The sequence below is a fragment of the Eublepharis macularius genome, chromosome 2 (assembly GCF_028583425.1).
Source record: "Eublepharis macularius isolate TG4126 chromosome 2, MPM_Emac_v1.0, whole genome shotgun sequence".
NCBI classification, from domain to species: Eukaryota; Metazoa; Chordata; class Lepidosauria; order Squamata; family Eublepharidae; genus Eublepharis; species Eublepharis macularius.
In genome coordinates this window covers 131,627,533-131,646,641 of record NC_072791.1, presented here as the reverse complement: position 1 = coordinate 131,646,641, position 19,109 = coordinate 131,627,533, and the positions used below count along the sequence as shown (strand labels likewise).

At 39.6% G+C, this 19,109-nt stretch overlaps 1 protein-coding gene across 2 annotated transcripts in view; it reads right to left on the bottom strand.

The window, feature by feature from the left end:
- Positions 1 to 2,184: 2,184 nt before the first annotated feature.
- CARS1 (cysteinyl-tRNA synthetase 1) overlaps positions 2,185 to 19,109 on the bottom strand; it is a 50,699-nt gene continuing 33,774 nt past the window's right edge. For both annotated transcript variants that reach the window (XM_054971179.1, XM_054971178.1), the window contains 9 exons: positions 18,727 to 18,824; positions 15,532 to 15,721; positions 13,891 to 13,962; positions 12,509 to 12,590; positions 7,390 to 7,470; positions 7,012 to 7,079; positions 6,118 to 6,177; positions 4,047 to 4,130; positions 2,185 to 2,495 (listed from right to left, as the gene is read on the bottom strand). In XM_054971179.1, coding sequence (XP_054827154.1) covers positions 2,361 to 2,495; positions 4,047 to 4,130; positions 6,118 to 6,177; positions 7,012 to 7,079; positions 7,390 to 7,470; positions 12,509 to 12,590; positions 13,891 to 13,962; positions 15,532 to 15,721; positions 18,727 to 18,824 — 870 coding nt within the window. In that variant the 3' untranslated portion in view covers positions 2,185 to 2,360. The remainder of the gene's footprint in view (positions 2,496 to 4,046; positions 4,131 to 6,117; positions 6,178 to 7,011; positions 7,080 to 7,389; positions 7,471 to 12,508; positions 12,591 to 13,890; positions 13,963 to 15,531; positions 15,722 to 18,726; positions 18,825 to 19,109) is intronic.

Here is a 19,109-nt window from a genome sequence, read left to right as displayed (position 1 = left end):
ACATCGAGTCAATTTTTGCTGGTGAAAATGTTTGTACATTTCAGTTTTAAAGCTTTTCCTTAGGGGAACATCGCTTTTCAGTAGGAAAATGTCTTGAAGGGCGAGGCAGTGACCATCAGCTGCCGTCAACAATAATTTGATACTCCGTTCACATTGCAGACTAGAAGCTGCCAAGAGGCTCAGTCCTGCAGAATGCCACTCTTAAATAAAAATGAGCAGATTTTTCCTGCCTTTACAAAGCACTTTTTCTTCCCCCTTTTCCTCTTTCTAGATGCCACTTCCTTATAAGGAGGCTAGTTCTTCTAAGCTCTCCCAAATGATCCCAAAACCCACACAAAAAAGCATGCCATTTATGAAGTCTCTGGAAAGATTAATTGAAGCAGGTGTGCTCCTAGGTTTACGGTTCAGAAAATAAATGTCAGTAGAAGCACTAGGTTGCTTAACATTTATTTAAGAACACGGCTTCTATAGAGCAAAGCTAAGTACAGCTGCTTGAGCTCGTGTCTTTTAAACAAATTTTCCTTGATACTCTAAAGAACAGATGTAGCCATTGTGATCATAAATCCTTAGATGACCTTTTCAAAAGTTCAAATTGCTTCCCATGTGTTACCTTGCTGTGATCCTTTCAATGAGCCTGTCAGGTAGGTCACTGTTCTTATCCTCATACTGCAACTTAGAGGATGAGGGAGAGTGGCTTCCCCATGACCACCAGGCAATGCCATAGTGGAGGCAAGCCCAGGGACTTCCTGATTTGTTGCTCAGATTTTTAGCCATTTGTTTCAGCTCTGTTTTTTGAATGGCTTCTTGCATGAGATCCAAGTCCAAACTGAAGTCCACGTCTGACTCCATTTAAAGAGAAATTTAAGAGCAAGCTTAAGTCTGCCATTGAAGTTATTGGGTGTTAGCAGTCTAACTTTGGCTAGATTAGGCAAACAGGAGTTTCATTCCAGGCTTCTCAAACCAAAACACTTTCACTTGCAGAGGGAGGGAGCTCACAGACATGGCAAAAATGCTGTGTTTGTACCCTCATGAACAAACAGATGTTTGTCATGTTAGCATCTATCTAAGCTGGTCAAGTCTTAGCTGCAGAGAAAACTCAAGTGCCATCTTGACTGACTGCTAGCAAAATGATTCTGTTTAGTAAATTTCAGCAGCAACTTTGTTTTCGTATAAAAAGTTTTTAAAAGCTCTTTCGAAAGTACAGTTATAAACCTAGTGGCAAAAGCTAGAATTTTATGACGCTCATGACATGAAGAATGCTAGCACTGTGCGTTGTGTTGTTGCAAGGATTATGCCAAGCTATAGAGCTGTAGTAGCAATGCAATCACTGCTTCTGTCACGCAATTTTCAACTTATATGAAGCCAATTATCATGGTTTTGTCTTTTAACACATCATCGTTTAATCACCTCTGAATATCTGGAATGAATAATATGACTGGGACTGGGGTCTGGGAAGAGTGGGAAATTGGTTTTCACCTCAGAAAGATTTATTGCCGCTTCTTTAGACCCAAGTAGCAAATTACAGTGAAGAAAGGGATCACAACATGAGTGATACTACTGCAGAGGGACAATAATATCAACTGAGCTGGATCCATCATTCACTAATCATTCCTCTAGAACAGGTACAAGTCTAATAATGTTATGGTAGATGGGTACAGCAAAGCCAAAGACAATGAGGGGTGTACCATTTCTAGAAAAAACAAAGTAATGTTTTATAGAGAATGGTGGCCAGTTTGCAAGATGAGGGTTTCATGAGATTTCACAAGAGTTAGGATTTGCACAGAACTTAAGCAAGTTTAACTTTTTGTTGGTTATGAGTCCTCATTCCTATGCATTTGAAACAGAGTATATTTTCTGGAGATACAAGTAGTTGTCAGTGTAGCAAAATTTTGTCTGTTCTTCCTTAAGATCTCTTGGTTTCCGTGACGCTGTATTTCATTAATCTATTTAAACCATCAAAATAAAAATATGCTGGTAATAATGAATACCGCTAGATTTCTGAAGGCAGTGATCCTAAATTCATTTACTAAGAAATTTCATTACACCTATGTTTGAGTAAAATGATGTCTAGGCTCAGGTTCAATATTAAACAAGACAGCAACCCATGTAGCTGACTGCACTACATCTAGAGCTAGTGCAATTTATTCTTGAATAACTTGTGTCACACAAATATATTCCATGAGCTGTTTTAAAGTAACAAAATTTTATTGACATTTTAAACTAGAGAATATATATAACCCCTTTATTTTTAGCCTAGTGCACTGTCAAAGATGGAAGCGCAGTACAGCTTATTACTCCAACCAAATCAAAAGTGATCCAGCTGTTGCGTTTATTTAAGAAGAGCTGCCTTAGTGTTGTTCTCAATTTGCAGTTCCATTCTGAACCATCTGAAGATATTCTTTGTACAGTTTTTCTTGTGCTTCATAGAGCTTTTTTAGTTTCTTCATCTGACCTTTGCTGAGTTCTTTGCCTTCTGTGTCATGAGTTGGAAGTCCCTGGAATATTGAAACCATTAATTGAGTAACGTAAGACAAAGTCTTCCCAATGCTTTTGTTTGCTAGTGCTGTTCAGATGGGATCAAATTCTCTCTTTGCTTGTATTATGCATCATTAATTAAAAAGTTGAAAACTTGAGTTCTTATTTATTCAAGCCTAATCAACTATATTATTAAGATAGTCATGAAAAGGGAAGGGGACCTAGGATGTAGTCCATATATCAAATTAGGAAACAATCCAAGGCCGGACTGCATCTCTGTTGGTTTGCAATCAGAGGACCCTCTGGATGTTGGATCTAGGGATGTGCCATCTGGCATTTCTGGTTTGAAAATGTATCTGGAAAATACCTTATTAGTATTTTCCAGGTATATTCGGGAATCCAGACTGATATTCAAGATTTTTGAGTATAGTGGTATTCAGATCTTGATTATTCCCAGAAATATTTGGGAATATCTGGGAATAACCAGGGCCGGTATTGTTTGAGGTAGCTTGTTTTTCTTAATTCACAGGTTTCCTGGGCAAAAAAAAAGGAGGGGGGAGACAAACAACCCTCACAGGTGAATGGCATTGCACCTCAGGAGGAGCTCACTGTCCAAACATGAAGATTCTCTCATAGCCCATAGAAAAGCTGGTGTCCAGACAGAGATTTTTTGGATCCTTGCTTTTGGCTGCTCTGGTTTCTGTGCCTTACTTCTGCTGCCAAGTTGGTTCTGCTGGGATTCTCTGATTTGGCATTTGGTCTGTTGGGCTTTGTCGGTTCTCTTTGCATTGGGAGACTTTTAGTCAGTGGTTGCTCTTATAACAACATAATAATAATATTCGATTTATATACCGCCCTTCAGGATGACTTAACACCCACTCACAGCAGTTTACAAAGTATGTCATTATTATCCCCACAACAACAATCATCCTGTGAGGTGGTTGGGGCTGAAAGAGCTCCTAGATGCTGTGACTGACCCAAGGTAATCCATCTGGCTTCAAGTGGAGTATTGGGGAATCAAACCCAGTTCTCCAGATTAGAGTCCCGTGCTCTTAACCACTACACCAAACTGTGTGTTTGGCAAAGATTTCTGTGCCCTGGGGAAAGCACTGGATTTTTTCCCATAGGAAAGAATGGAGAGTAGCTGGGAGCACCCTGTTCAGAGGCCCACAGAATTGGACTCCTTGATCCAATCTACTTGAAAATTTGGGGAGGAGGTCTTTTGTGGACAGTGGAAGCAGCTCTGCTGTAATTTGACATAATTGGCCTGAAAAAAACAGCCACTCCAGCCCCTAGAGAGATTCACCCATATACCAGATGTGAACAAATAAATATGTAATAAATATTTTAATATATAATAAATATATATAAGATATATTTTGTGCACATCCATAGTTGCATCCCCCCACCAGATGTGGACAAATAAGGAAGACAGACTCCTTGGCCTACACAGGGTACAGAGGAAAGGAAATCCTCAATAGCCAAAGTGTAGGCACAGGGGCCAATACTAGATAATGGGGAAAGGGCCTAGAAATTGTGATTGAAACAAAGAGAAATAAAGCATTTCTTACATTTTCATCAAATTTTGAATACTTGTCATGTTCTGATTTAAACATTTCACCTGGTGGGATTTTCATTTTTGCTAGTTTTGCTGCCTGCAACATAAAACATTATTCTTTGAAAGAAATTAATACCACAATAAAGCACTATAATTTCTGCAACACCTAGTTGCTCAAGTAGATAATACCTAACCTGATTAACAACACTATACCAAATATTTTCCTTAAAATAATCTATTAAGCTTACTGTAGAATGTTCTGCAAATGTGCATCTTTGTACTTATGAACTTCAAAATGGTATCACAAAAAACACAGAATGCCGAAGATTTGAAGACATTTTGTCTTCATGACCCCAGTAACTAAGCCACTTGAAAGTCAGGAAGATTTGGTTTCAGTGAAATCCTCCTTGGAAATAAGGTTCTTCTGAATTGCCTACTTATTTATACTTCTTGGGAGTACATGCATCTTTCTGCTCTTTTGGAATCTTCTCTCAATGCCTTTGGTTAGAACTTCACACATACCACGGGAGAAAAAGATTGTGACATGCAGAGTAATAGTTACTGCTTCAACAGTCTGCAAAATTTGCATCAAAGTTAACTTCGGGTTCATGTTCTTAGATTTACTGTTTTTTTTAGAAAAGCCATAGTTCATTAAAATGAAATAGTGCATGGTGATATGTGAGAATTTGTCTGATGTTGGAAAATAACATCGCCATCATCACTTCCCCAGCTTCTGAAAAGGATCTCAAACACAGTTCATGATCCAGTGATGCCAGCTGGCAAGGTGGTTTCGAGACCTGTTTTATATTCCCACCTCATTATAAGATCTAATGCTTAACATAATGTCCCAGAAAAGAAACAATGTCCATAACAGGAAAAAAACTTGCTTCAAGTACTGCAAATAATTCCAGAGAGGTAGCTGTATTAAGTCTATTGCAGAAACAACAACAAAAAAGTCCTGTGGCACCATAAATACTAACACCATGTTACTGCAGCATTAACTACCATCAACTAGAATCTGATGCACCAGATCCAATACAGCTAAAGGATCTGCCAGAGTTTTGTCCAGTTGTTCTGTTTGGAGGTCTTTCTTCTTCTAGGGCCTCTAAAACTGGGTTTCGGGTTCCCTGCATTTTATTATTCAGAGCATATGCATGGAACAGAGTCTAGGCTACTAGAAAACCATTAGCTTCTAGTGCTTATTTTTCTGCTTTCATAATTAGACAATGGAAAGTCTTAGACTAACAAGTGAAGCAGGAGTCAATTAAATTTGGAGAACCAAATGCCCCATTTCATGCATACTTAGTCAGCGACTGAAGACATTTAACAGAAACAGCAGCAACCCCTAACTAAGATGTTCCTTTACAGGATTTTGCTCAAAACAGTTTCTCATGCTGTCAATTTCATTGCAATGAAACAATTCACTAAACAAGCATTGTGAATTTTTAAGAGGCAACTGTGGTTATAGATTCATGTAAGCAATCATTTGCCTTTGGAAAGGATGTCAACTCTATGCAGCAATAGGCTGCAAACATATAGATGTCTGACAGTTGTGTGGAAGACAGCAATACTGATGGTATACTGGAAACAACAGAAAGGGTTTCCAGGGGATGGTGAAAGGTCATGTTGGTATCATACACAGAGGCTTGGGGGAGATGGGGAATTCTGCTGCACATTCGAGCTTTGAGGCTGTGACAGAAGAATGAGTTTTGCCACTCCTTTGTGTTTGGCAGCAAAACACCATTTCCTCTTGAAAGATCACAACACAAAAAGGCATCAATAACTACAAGTAAAAGATTGCATCCGTATCTCTGAGCCAAATTACACCACAGAGAGCTCAGCAACTCGACACCCTGCTGGAGCAGGGCCTGGAAAAACTGGCGGGCCAGGGAAGAGCCCCTCCCCTAAGGGACCATCTGATTCAACAGACTCTGCAAGGAGGAGGAGCTACTTCCAGCAGTCCTGATTGACCCACTCCCTAGACCACAGGAGAAAGGTCCCACTATTTCTGCTTTTGCCCAACAACTCTGCCAATTTATTCCAACCATTCAAAGTGTATGTTTTAAAACTATTTGGTTCTTTACCTCTTGTTCTTGTTTCTTTCTAGCTGCTGCTTCTTTTTTTCTTTTTTTCTCTTCTTCAATCTATGGAAAATCAAGTTAAAGAGCACTATTTCCATTAGAAAGGACATATAATTAAAATATGATGTGTGCTCTTATTAAGTCATCCACAGGAGTCTAATCAAGCTGTTAAGTTTGATACAGTTGTACCCACAACAAAGGATCTTTGGAAGTTAGGAGAAATTGTAAACGTGAGCTCAGTTCCTTGTGCCTATGTGCTAATGCAAGCCTTTAATGTAATACAAATCTTAGCATTCAGGTTAGTGAAGCAGCAGCTTCCAACGGTATACAGGAAGGGACTGCTAAATTAAGACGTTAGTGCACTTAGTGCACTAATATAGGATATATATACGCCAATGAAGAAACATTCTAAGTTACCACAAAGATGATAACCTTTGAGAGCTAATGGAAATCTTTGTATCCTGGATATAGCGAACTCGTAGTTATATAGCTAACAACGTAGTCACCTGTAATTAATAAAATTTGCGTATCTTTTTCATGAACCTTGAAGATGGAGAAGCTCTGCAGTGGGCAACACATGAACAGGAGTTACATTTTCCCGAGTCAGAATCTATCAATGTGAAGAAGACACACATTCCAAAGAGCATGCTGGGCCCTGTGTTTGCATCACATTCACTGGTACCAGGAGGCTCCTATACAATAGGCAAGGTCTGGTAAGCTGAAGGCCTCCAGTAATGGCTGCATCCATGAGATCAGACAGTTGCCGGGCACAGAACTCATGGTTACGCTCCTATGCCAGGGAGTGTAGGTGTGGGACCATCTCTCTTGCTGTTAGACAAAATTATGCATACAGCCAAGACTAGCATAGAGGAGAAAAAGAAATCTTATAATGTAAACCTTTTGCTTTTCTTCTCTTTCTTTCAGCAAGGTGCTTCTGTCTACTAACTTGACGACAGTTGGGAGACCTAGAGAGTCATAGAGGGAAAAAACGACTAAATGTGTCATGGTTCTTATTATTAGCCAAATGCTATACATAAATAAAAGTACTAAATCAGTAATACAATCCTGTTCTCGAAATCTGGGCAGGGTTGCCTGGGTTGAGTTCCAGACCTCCTGCACCTCCTCTGTGATGGAGTTTCTGTGTCAGAAATACACAGCTTGCAGGCCTTGGAAGGCTAATTTGACTATTGGCTTGACTTAAGCAAGTCTCTATCTCCTGGGTTCTTTTGCTTCCAACTTCACTGGATCAAGTATTGAATTAGCAGTTTAATTTACCTTCATGATCTTCAAAGCGAACTCCATGCTCAGGAAGGACATCATCCCGAAGGGAATCACATAGCTGCAAAACGTCAGATACTGCAATACAAAGTGGGGCAAAAAGGCTAGCATCGGTTTCAGGGGCAAAACCACCTTTGCCAGGTTTGATGCAGACCTCTGATAACTATCTTTCATTTTAATATTCATATTATTTTAAAAGAAGAATGCCATGACTGAGTGCTATCCTCCTTCACAGACACTCAGAACACAGAGCCAATCACAGAAGAGAAAAAGACATCCAATTTAGAATTTTATTCTACATAGACTGCATAAATAGCAAACAGCTTACGGCATGAGGCAAGAGCAGAAATGGGAAGGTAGGGAAATGGGGAATTGCTTTATGCTGCATCAAAGTTCAAATTCTTGGAGCAACATCTCAAGGATCAGACCAAAGTTCACCTAGTCTTTCCTTGGCAGGACCCTTTAGCTGGAGATGCTAGGGACTGAGCCCAGGATCATATATATACAATTATCCAACCCGATTCAAGAAAAGTTTATTTATTTGTATGTTTATTGAACTTCTATCCCACCCTCTCCACGAGCGGGGTCAGGGCAGGTTACAGCAGTAGAACATATTATTTACATTAAAATTCACAATAAAAACAGAATTTCCATAAACCACCCCCCAGACAGCGACCTTACAACCCACCCCTGTTTACCTGGATATGAATCATCCTGATTTCAATGATCCAGAGGAGTTAGCCGTGTTAGTCTAGTAAGTATGCTTAGGAGAGCATCGGCCCATGAAAAATGACTACATGCTTGGCCTTTAATCCACTTCTCTCTTCATATGTAGAACAGCTAACTTGTCTACAGTGATTTGATTTGAGTTTATACTCCTTCCAACATGTCTGACCGTAACCCATAATCCCCCAGTAGAAGTCTAATAAAAGCAATGTGTTAAATCAAATATGAGAATTTGGACTCCTTTAAAAAAATTCCATACCACCACCAGAAAAGGATTTGTAGGAACAGGTGAGAAAAACCTGGATATGCTTTGCAAGAAAAGTATTCTGTCATTATCCATGCAGTGATGCCTCTTTGTATTGTAAATATTTACTAGCTGCAGACTGAATAAGCAGCAGGGGATAGGAAGATGGGAAATTTGTGCTCAATTCCCCTTTTATGGGAGAAGAATATTACCTAATACCTTCTGAAGAGTAAATACTGTGGCCTCAGGTATGCAGCAGGCCAACTGAATGCTTTCAGAGACACCAGACAGAAGGTTAAGAGTGGCAACAAGCCAGAGAAGGTCATGTGTCAGATGCATGTAAAAAGTCAGACTTTTTTGTAACTGTTTCAGAACAGCAGCTTCACTCTTCCAGCTGTACTACCAGACACTTTTGATCTATGGGGTTTCTTGCCCAAGTCTGTTAGTGGTGCAACACAAAAAACATTTGTGTGCTGTACTAAAACAGAGTCTTAAAAACTTAATAGCATGCACACCCTTCGGTCATATTTTAAACTTTTTACAGTCCCTAGTCATAGGCATGCATTCATGCTTGCCAGATTAAATGTTCTCTCAATGGCAGAACCGACAGGGCGTTTCACAAAAATCCCACTTTCAGACCACTTCTGCGACTGTACCTAGTGCTTTTTTAGAGGTTTCCCATCCAATTACTAACCAAAGCAGACCCTGATTAGCTTCTGAGATCTAACGAGATCAGGCTTTCCTGAGGTATCCAGATCAGGGCTCAATAGAAGCAGTAGACCATCTTTTGCTGTACTGCGATCAATGGACTGTCCTAAGGGTCCTTTGGATTGTTCCCATTTTGTCTAAATATCAGCTTTCTCTTGGTGGTATCTTTATTGTTAGCAGACTTTGATCCAGAAATAACTTGATCTGTTGCAAAATATTTGGCCATCATGTCTCCTTAAAATGAGTTTATTCTGCTGGTTATTGGGGGGATTGTAGAGATTTATTTATTTTATCGTATGTATTTTAACATTCAAGAATGATACATCTGTTTTACTGTTTTCCATTTGCTCTCATTTGTTTTGTCATGTTGTTATATCCTGTTGTGATATACTGGTTTTACACTCAAGATCTTTGGACATGTGAGATGAATAAAGGAAAGGATAGTAGTAAGATCCTGAAACTGTACTTCAAATCCTGCTTGGTTGGCTGTGTGGTTCAAGACACCATGACAAAACAGCTAGGGTGGTATGGGAAAGTGGGGCTCTTTCTAGCAGTGTGAGGAAGTTTAAGTAGGGACAGTTGTGCTCTCCACAAGAGATCCATTCCAATGCCTAAATGTTAACATATTGACAATGCAGAAAACTGAAGACCGCACAGACTAGATCCCTTCTTAGAAATAGCTTTGATAAGAACTAAATTTACTTGCATACTTAAAAGAACAAAAGCTAAAAAAGGAGTCCTTAAGACCTGGAAACAGAGTCTCGATCTATGGAAAGGCAAACTGCACAAGATAGGGATGGAGTACAAAGAGCATCAAAATTAAAGGGAAGAACAGCTCCATAAAGACCAGTCAGTTTTCTTTGGATTCTGTATTTGAGGCTTTACAATATGCATTGAAGAGGAGACCAACATCGCTCCCTCAGCAATTACAACTCGTACTCAGAGTTCATGATGTGAAATTCTTTATCTCAAAGGATAGAGCTGAAAACCTACTGACATTTCTTGGCAAGGTTTCATCTGGAATCATTTTTTTTCAATGGACAGCTATCACCCATTCCTTGTACTTTTCTTTCACTGCATGTTATCACCAGAACATTCAAAAAGTAAACCAATTCCCTGTTAAGAATGACCAATGCTATTATCAGGGTTTCCGGTATCTGTTCATCTCGTACAATGGAGAAAAGAATTTTTGCTTGTATAGCACTTTAATATCTCACAATTAAGGTCCTTCTGGTCGAAAGCAATACAGCTTGGTCAACAATATCTGAATGAACATTGTGTTACAACTCATTCTAATTCTCTTGGGGGCAGGGGGGAGGAAGTTTCCAGAACTGAAATGATGAGGCTGAGCAATGCCTACTGGCAACAAGAAAAAGAAACCACTCTCTCATTCAGAGTTTTCCAGGAGGGAACAACATGTTAGGTCCCATTGTCTTCGATTAGTCTTGCCTCTCAGAGAAAAACACGCACATCTGTGATACAGGACAGACTTACATGTGCCAACGTAAGTACCATCTCCCTATATATTAATAAATACAACAAATGATAAGGAGATGCACCATTAGGGCTTTCCTTTCTTTACAGAAATGCTTCCAGAGGAGCAAAGCGAGAGAAGTTAAGCATCTGTCACACTGAGTACAATTCCTACTATGCAGAGAGAAGAAAATCATATTTTTTTCAAAAGGAAAGAATATTATAGGTATAGGTAGGTTTTCTGTTTGGTTTGAAATTTGTTTTAAAATACCAAATTTTTGCTGATTTGGTGAAATCTGGGCATTCCAAATCAAAATGCTGAATATCAAATATGATTCAATACTCCAAATTCTTTATCAAAGTAATTTGATAAAATTTGGCCATTGTTTCCCATGGGAAAATCAATCTGGGGGGGGGGAGCTATCCAGGGGGTGGGGTTATTTTTCAATCAAACTTCACTAAATTTGGAGGGTGCCTACTCCTGACTGTCCTCTAAAGATGCTCCAAGTTTCATTAAGATTGGACCTGGGGGGCCAATTCTAGGGGCCCCTGAACAAGGTTCCCCAGCTACTCCATTGTGTCTTATGGGGGGAAAGTCAAAGCTGATTCCCACTGCAGGAACACACTGGGGCAATGCTGCCAGGGCCAAGACACTCTCCCCAATACAAGCTGAGCACATCCCAGAGACAGCCCAATAAAAATAAATGAAGCTGGAGACTGGAATCCCCCCTGAACGAAAGTGAAGCAAACAGACCAGCAATGCATCAGAGAATTACATCTATTTCACTCAAACCAAACTGAAGCAAGGAACACAGCTGCAACTTAGCCCAAGAGAACCTGTGTTATTCACAGCAGCCAAGCACTGGGTTCTGCCAGTGGGTAAATACAACAGAACCAAACCAAGTAGGATCCAGCCACAAGCACAAGGTATTCCCTTGCTTCAGTTTGGTTTTGGTGGAATGGACATTATTCTCTGGTGTGATCTTATCTCCTTGCTTCAAAAGAAGGCCCACTTCACAATGGAGTAGCTGGAAGCACCTTGTTCAGGATGCCCATAGAATTGGACCCCCGATCCAATCTTCATGAAATGTGGGAGGTCTTTTGAGGAAAGTCATAAGTAGGTCCCCTGCAAATTTGGTGGAGTTTTCTTGAAAAATGCCACCCCCAGCCCCCTTGAAGCCCCCAGATAGTTTTCCCCATAGGGAATAATGGAGAGTGGCTGGGGGCGCCTTCTTTGGGGACCCATAAAATGGCCCCTAGGATCCAAACTTTATGAAATTTGGGGGTCTCTAGAGGACAGTCAAAAGTAGGTCCCCTGCAAGTTTGGTGAAGTGGGGTTGAAAAATCACACACACCAGCCAACCACATAGCCTCTGGATTGATTTTCCTATATGAAACAATGGCTGAATTTTACCGAATTTCTGCTATATTACTGAACCAAACTAGATAATCAATTCTGTATGCAAGGAACACTGAATTTTTTCTCTGGTTCTGTGTTCCAAGTTCAGATTTATCCATTTTTTGGTGCGCATATCCCTATTAAGTGGTCTTTTGACCCAGAAAGTTATAACTAAGAAAAGACCTACTTTCTCATTAAATCTATGTAACCAATTTCAGCAACAACTAGCTTTTCGAGAAAGTGACTGTCCATATGCTATCCAAAGTAACCCTAAATCATATCACACTGAAGTATCTTGGCCTCTATGAAATACAGAAACCTGCTCACAAACAAGATAGTTCAGGAGTAAAGTACAAAGCAAGTACAACGCTCTATGTAGTCTTCAAAATCTCCCTAGGCTGCTAACTCTAAGAGCTACAAAGTATGTGGATGGGTGTGTTTTGAATAAGTGAATGAGCAAATGAGGTGGGTGAGGGAAAGGCAAAGAAGGGTACAAAGAAGGCATCCCTTTTATAAGATGTCTGCACATTTTGGTCAACCTCTAACTGTAAGACATTTAAACTCACCTTTCTTTTCTCTGGCAATACATCGTATTCCTTCTCTGAATTCAGACAAAATCTGTAGATACGGCATTACTGTAGATTCAAGCTGCAGAACAGAATACTTCGGCAGTCAATTGAGATTCAAACCATATCAACCACAACCCACAATTATTTTAGCCTTTTTCCTTCATAGGCTTGGATCTCCCAGTTATTATTGTGAACAGAAGGGCTGTCCATGGTGTGTGTGCACGAGCAATCTCTTCAATTCCCCGCCCCCCAACTGCAGCAGTTGGAGGTAAGCAGCAGAAGGGAGGAACTGGCTAAAATCCTCCTAAGCCCATTTATAGAAATTCTCTTTTGGATCCAAACCTCAAACTCTATCCTATATGCATCTTCTGCTGTAGTTGTCACAGTAGGCTTCAGCAAGCTAAGAGGGCAGATGGGAACTCCATTAAAAGTGCTGGGAGAACAGGGTACTACACTTCAGTATTTCATCTACGGACTTACTTTTCCTGCTCCTTAGCAAAAGATGATCTTATATCATACTGACATGTCTCATATAATTCTCTGCTTATCTCAAACAAGAAAGTTTCACAATAAGCTCTGAATAGATATAAAACACCTCCCTGTCCTAGGAAGACAATGGGATGCCCTCTCATGTAACCAGAGTGTTGACACCTTAGCTTAGGGTAGTGCATTGTGTTGGCGCTCCTCTTTCCAGCAGAGGAGCCTTTTACATCACCTGGATGTGCCTTGTGCAGCTGCTCTTATTTGAGTGGAATGGTTGGATACAACCCAATGTATTTATTTAATAACAATAACAACATTTGATTTATACACTGCCCTTCAGGACAACTTAATGCCCACTCAGAGCGGTTTACAAAGTATGTTATTATTATCCCCACAACAACCAATGACCCTGTGAGGTGGGTGGGGCTGAGAGAGCTCCTAGAAGCTGTGACTGACCCAAGGTCACCCAGCTGGCTTCAAGTGGAGGAGTGAGGAATCAAACCCGATTGTCCAGATTAGAGTCCGCGCTCTTAACCGCTACACCAAACTGTATGGTTTGTTGGTATGGTTCTGTTTCAACATGTGCTGTTTATATCAGATACATAATATGAACTGTGTATTTTAGCAAGTCAAAATTAAATGAAAGGATGGCATGTAAAATAATTTCCCTTATAATTATTACTATGACTATGCCACAGAGCAGTTTCCTGATTAAAGGACTAGAAATCCCAAAACCGTGTCAACAAAAAACTTCATCTCCTTCATACCCAAATAGAACTGACACTATTCTGCTGAACTGAAGACAGAAATCTGGCTTTATGTCCACATTTTTGTAGCATCCATAATTCCTTGGGACAGAGCTGAAATCATCACAGTACATTTTCCCACCTACTTACATTTAAGATTTGGTCATTTCCTCCAACTGGGAAGCCAATATTTGCTTCATTGCCTTCTATAGCACCAAAGATCTATCCAAGAAAAACAAACACAATTGTTTCTTTTAAAGCAAGTATTTTAGTTTGGGCACTATAGGTGTTGTCCAATCTTTTCCTAAATTAGTCTTAAAGAGGTTGTAGTAGCAGTGCTTTGTTCAAGAATGAGGCAATGCATATTGCAGCAGAATGTTGCCATCTACAGATCAGATCAATGACACTATCTTTCAAATATCCGACAATTGTCTTAGCAAGTTAAATTGTATCTAGTTATGTCCTTGTTATACACAAAATGTTACCCCAAGCGTTTCTTATCACAGGGTAAAACCAAACACATGTGCCAAGTCAGCACAGAAGGAACCACAGTGCTAACAAATGTCTTGTATATTCAAAAGGGCTGAGAGTTGTAGGAAGATGGATTTTATTCATTAATTACTGGAGTGAAAAATTTCCAGATAGCATTTAGCTCTGTGTTCTTTGATCTGTTATAACATTGACTTTTAATGTTAACTTTGTTAACATGGATTAGTAAATAACATTCTTTCTTTACAAACATTTTCTCTCTTTCTAAATATTCAAAGTATCTAATTAATGTTTGCCCCTTAATGTTTCTATTTATTTATTCATTCTGCAGTTCTGGTTGACGTCATAGATAAGTTGAACAGGGTTTTTTTATTTGCCTTTTTCATACAAAGTTTGGGGAGTAACAGATTAATTATTCTTTTGCTAATAAAATCTATTTTTTAAAAAAGCAGTGTTCTAACTTGAATGGAAATTTAAGTCCAAAACTATGTGAAAGAACTTGGAAGACATGTTGCACTTTTTCCTGCTTCCGAAAAGCAGCCTAGGAATGAATACTATGAAAAGCTGGAAGAACTGAGCCATGCCGAACCTATTAATTGTTTCACACTTTCAAACATTTTGGTAAACAATGTCTCTCAAGGACTTAGTGATAGACTTCTCTTTTTTTTAGAATTCCAAATTGCTTTTAGAAAAAGACACACATACACAGAAAGACAGACATTCCTGTCCATATATTCTTAGAAAAGTCTGAATTGATCCTATGATTCCCCATGTTGTCTGTGAACTTTCTTTCACCAAAATGGCTGAAAGCTGCAGCTTCGTTATTTAATCACGCAACTCCCACATACCAAGTTTGGTGATACAGTCCAGACGTGTTTACTACCTCAGAAAAATATGGACCAAATAGAACAGATTTCAATTTTATGGGGGGGGAGGGGGAATACTTTCTAGACTGGGTTAAATTAGAGCTGCTATTAGAAGCAGAGGACGGGAGTTACTGGGAAGAGTTGGTGTTATTGAAGACATGAAATACTGAGACAAGGAGGCTACTATGCCATTTTTATTTTCCTCATGGTTATTGCTCAATGATCCTGAATGACCTTATCCATTTCCAGAAAACAATTGACCCTTAATACCAAGACATCTTCCTACTACACAAAGCACTGCAATTTCATTCCAAACCAAAGCAGTGCTGCAAGTTCAAAACAATGAAAAGATGGTGAGAATGGTGGACTATAAATGATATAAATAAAAATAAAAAACACTTCCAAACCTGTGATCCAAGATCACACTGTTCTATACCTTGAACATCTGTGTCAAATATATGCTTGTATTTTCCAGCAGCGTTCTGTTTGGCATCTGCCTGGCACTCTTCTTTGCAGCGATGTAGGAATTGCACTGACTGACTAGTGACCGCAGTTCTTCCAAGACTGTGCGTGTATCAATGTTGTCACACAATGCTTCATGGACTGCTGCCTTCTTATTAAAAAAACTAAAGGGGGGGAGGGAGACAGAACATTTATTGTGTCAGTCCTACCGCACATGATTCAAATGAATTCTGTGAATAAAGGAAAGCTGTAAGTAACTCAGGTTGTTTCCCTTTGCTTTTATCAAAATGAGAGGATAGACACTGAGAAAGAAAAGCCCATCCTGGACTCCTAAACTTCAGAAAATACCGAACTTGTCTCCTTGATTGGACGTAACAGATTATTAGATATGTAAGACACGGCATAACATCTGCTATTGGCCAGATGTTTAAATCTTCACCTCTCCCCAACACAGAAAATACTGTTGATCTTCATTATGCTTTATTTCATCAATTGCTGAGCATGAATTAGGGATAATTCAATTATATAAGAGATATGCTGAACTGCAAAAAAAAGAAACAAATAAAGTAACCATACAAATCATGCGTGCATTTTTGATCTATGAAAAGTCATCGAGGAGGCATAGCTCAGTGGGAACACACAGGTTTTACATCTACAAGGGCCGAGGTATAATCAGCAAATCCAATGCAAGGATCTCAGAGGTGTAAAACTCAGTACTGCCCACCATAAGCTTTAGGATGAGCATGCCAGACTAAGAAATACATCTTATTTCAGTTTTAAAGGAAGACATTTGCTCTAGGAGGCATGAGAAAGCACAAGAAAACAGGAAAATTAAAGTACTTGTTTATTTCTTTCCACTATCCTTTCTGTGCTCCCTCTCAGCCTCTTCAGGTCAGATTTCACTGTATTAATGACTGGAACAATAAAATGCAGTGTCCTAACCAGCATTAGACAAGTGTTCTAGTAATCCTGTACTAACAAAGAAAAGTTGTCACCCTTTGTTTTAACTAGTTCAGAGTATCACTTTTAGAAGGGTGCAAGGTGAATTCTCTGTAAACAACAACTAAGTTAAAAACTAAGTAGTCTTGCTTCACAAGAACCTTCCTTATTCTTTAAATTTGCTTTCTTCATTCAAATACAGCTAGAAATGCAAGAACTTGATGCCTTCAGTACAACTCTTTGCAGCAGCTCTGTAAAGCCCCTAACCAAGGAATTTTTTTAATGAAATGGACAGAGCACGAGGTTTCTCTCTCTAGTGAAAAAGAACAATCTGGTGGCAGAACCTTACCTGTTCCAAACTGAAATCATTTACACAAAAAGCATTTGTTTTAGACTAGAATCTGGGAGAATCAGGTTCAAACCCCAACTCTGCCATGGAAGCTTGCTAGGTGACACTGGGCAAGTAATACACTCTCAGTCTAAACTACCTCACAGGACTGTTGTAAGGATAAAATAGAGGAGAAGAGAATTATGTAAGAAACCTTGGGTTCCTACTGGGAAGAAAGGTGAGGTATGAATAAATAAAAATAAATTACAAAGGGTAGGCTCCAAAGTAGAACTTTCCTTGTCCTTGTCCTTCTCAATACTGCCTACTGAGCTTCTGAGGTACAGAAAAAGAGGTTTCAACTCTTGCAATTCATTCTATGTGCTAAATGAATAAAGATTCTGAAGCAAGTAACAGAGTGGGAAAAGATAAGGAGAATGTTTGGGAGTTAAGCAAGTGTCAAACTGAAAAGTTACTTGGGAATGAAAATAAAAAAAGAGAAGCATTAGAGACAAAAATAGAACAGAGCTACTCCTCATAAATGAACCAAGGCAACTGATAATAATGGTTCTGAAAGCTGAACACAATTATCGGAATGTTGCAACATATTGTCATTATATTTTGACTATACTGTCCTGACCACACCTGTGAGTGTAATACCTCTGGTTCTTCCGTCAACTGAATTACAATACATGCTTGCTGAAAGCATCATAATCGCAAGGTGCCGCCTGTGAGCCACTGTGGCCCCACGGCCTCAACAAAATCAACAGCTGTCCCACCAAATAAGAAAGGTTTGCAGATTGCCTCTTGCAAACTGAGAGAGTGCCGGGTTTAACATCAACTTGTGCTTTCATTTATTTTTTAAAAGCGTATTTCCAGCTCCCAAGGCAGCAAAGAAAGGCTCAAAAAGCCATGCATACTGTTTTCCTAAAGATTCCATGAACTCTTCCAAAACTACTATTACCCTCTGGCAGTGAATCTGAGAACAGCCAGTCATTATGCATGTTAGTACTTGGAGCTGAACGGGGCTGGACTGCTTCATGCTGCAGTTCCTGACGGGTGTAGCAAAATACTTTTTGGAAAGGAAGAGGAAGCAGCTTCCCAGTGTTTTGTTCCAAGGCAAAAGCAAGGCTGATTGTCCCCTTGCTACTCTTCTTGCTAAACAAAGCATTAGCAGAAAGGGATTGTGATGAAGAGTCTCCGGCCAGTGCAGGATCAGGAACAGGCTCTATAAATGGAGCACTGCTGCTCACACATGGGAAATTTTCCACCTCTGCCCTCCTACTGCGGCCTACTGCACTTCCCAAACTCTTCCCTTTTAAGTAAGGGAACCCCAGGAACAGTGCAGGGCCGGGTGCGAGAGTCTGCAGCAGAAACGGAAAACTGACAGGAAATGTGGTCTGACTCCAGCCCTGGATTTGGACATTTTCTTCCCATTAAGAAGGCTGTGACCATCTTGCTCATTCAGATTATAATGACTTTTTTTAGCCTTCCGTTAATACATTTTTTCCATTTTTTTGGAATTTTTGGTGGGATTTATGGTTTGAATTTATTTAGTTTTCATTTACTATTAACTACTTTGGGTTTTCTGTTAAGGAAGAAAGGCATGGCACAAATTTTTGTAATGAATACAATGGCTGCATAACCTAGCAGAATGTTTAGAGCATCAGGTGAGTGCAGATAAACTGCAACAATCCATGCCAAGTGGCAGCAGGAGAAAAAAGTGATAAGAAAGTACTTAGGATTGCACCAAATTGCTTAGGGAATTATGAGATCCAAGGGAAAAACGTTGCAGAAACACATCATCAGGACATTCTTTGCACCAAAACAAAATGCCAGTTTGAAAAATGGGATCCATTACATGAATATAAGGAAGGGGGGAAAGACAACTGGTCTGTCACTCACCTTTTATTCAGCTCTATCTCCTGGTTATCCCATTTTTCAAACTGGCCTGTCACATCAGCAGGAGCACGAAGGATGTCCTTCACATTTAAAAAGAACTCCTAAAAGGGGGAGGGAAAGAGCCCACAATCTGAAGTCTTCCTGTTGCAAATCACACAGCCAAGTTAGCTATTTCAATACTCATATCAGAGACTCTGAGAACAGGATCTACCCAACAACTGCCAAGTTTTCTGTTACCTGCTGCCAAGCTGCTTTCATCTAGGCTGTAATTTATCATAACATGATACGAGACATTAACAAAAAACTGAAACTATTAACAAAAAAGCTACTGATGCTTTCAAGGCCTTTTTGTGAGTCTCAGGCAAAAAATGGGAGAATGATGCCGT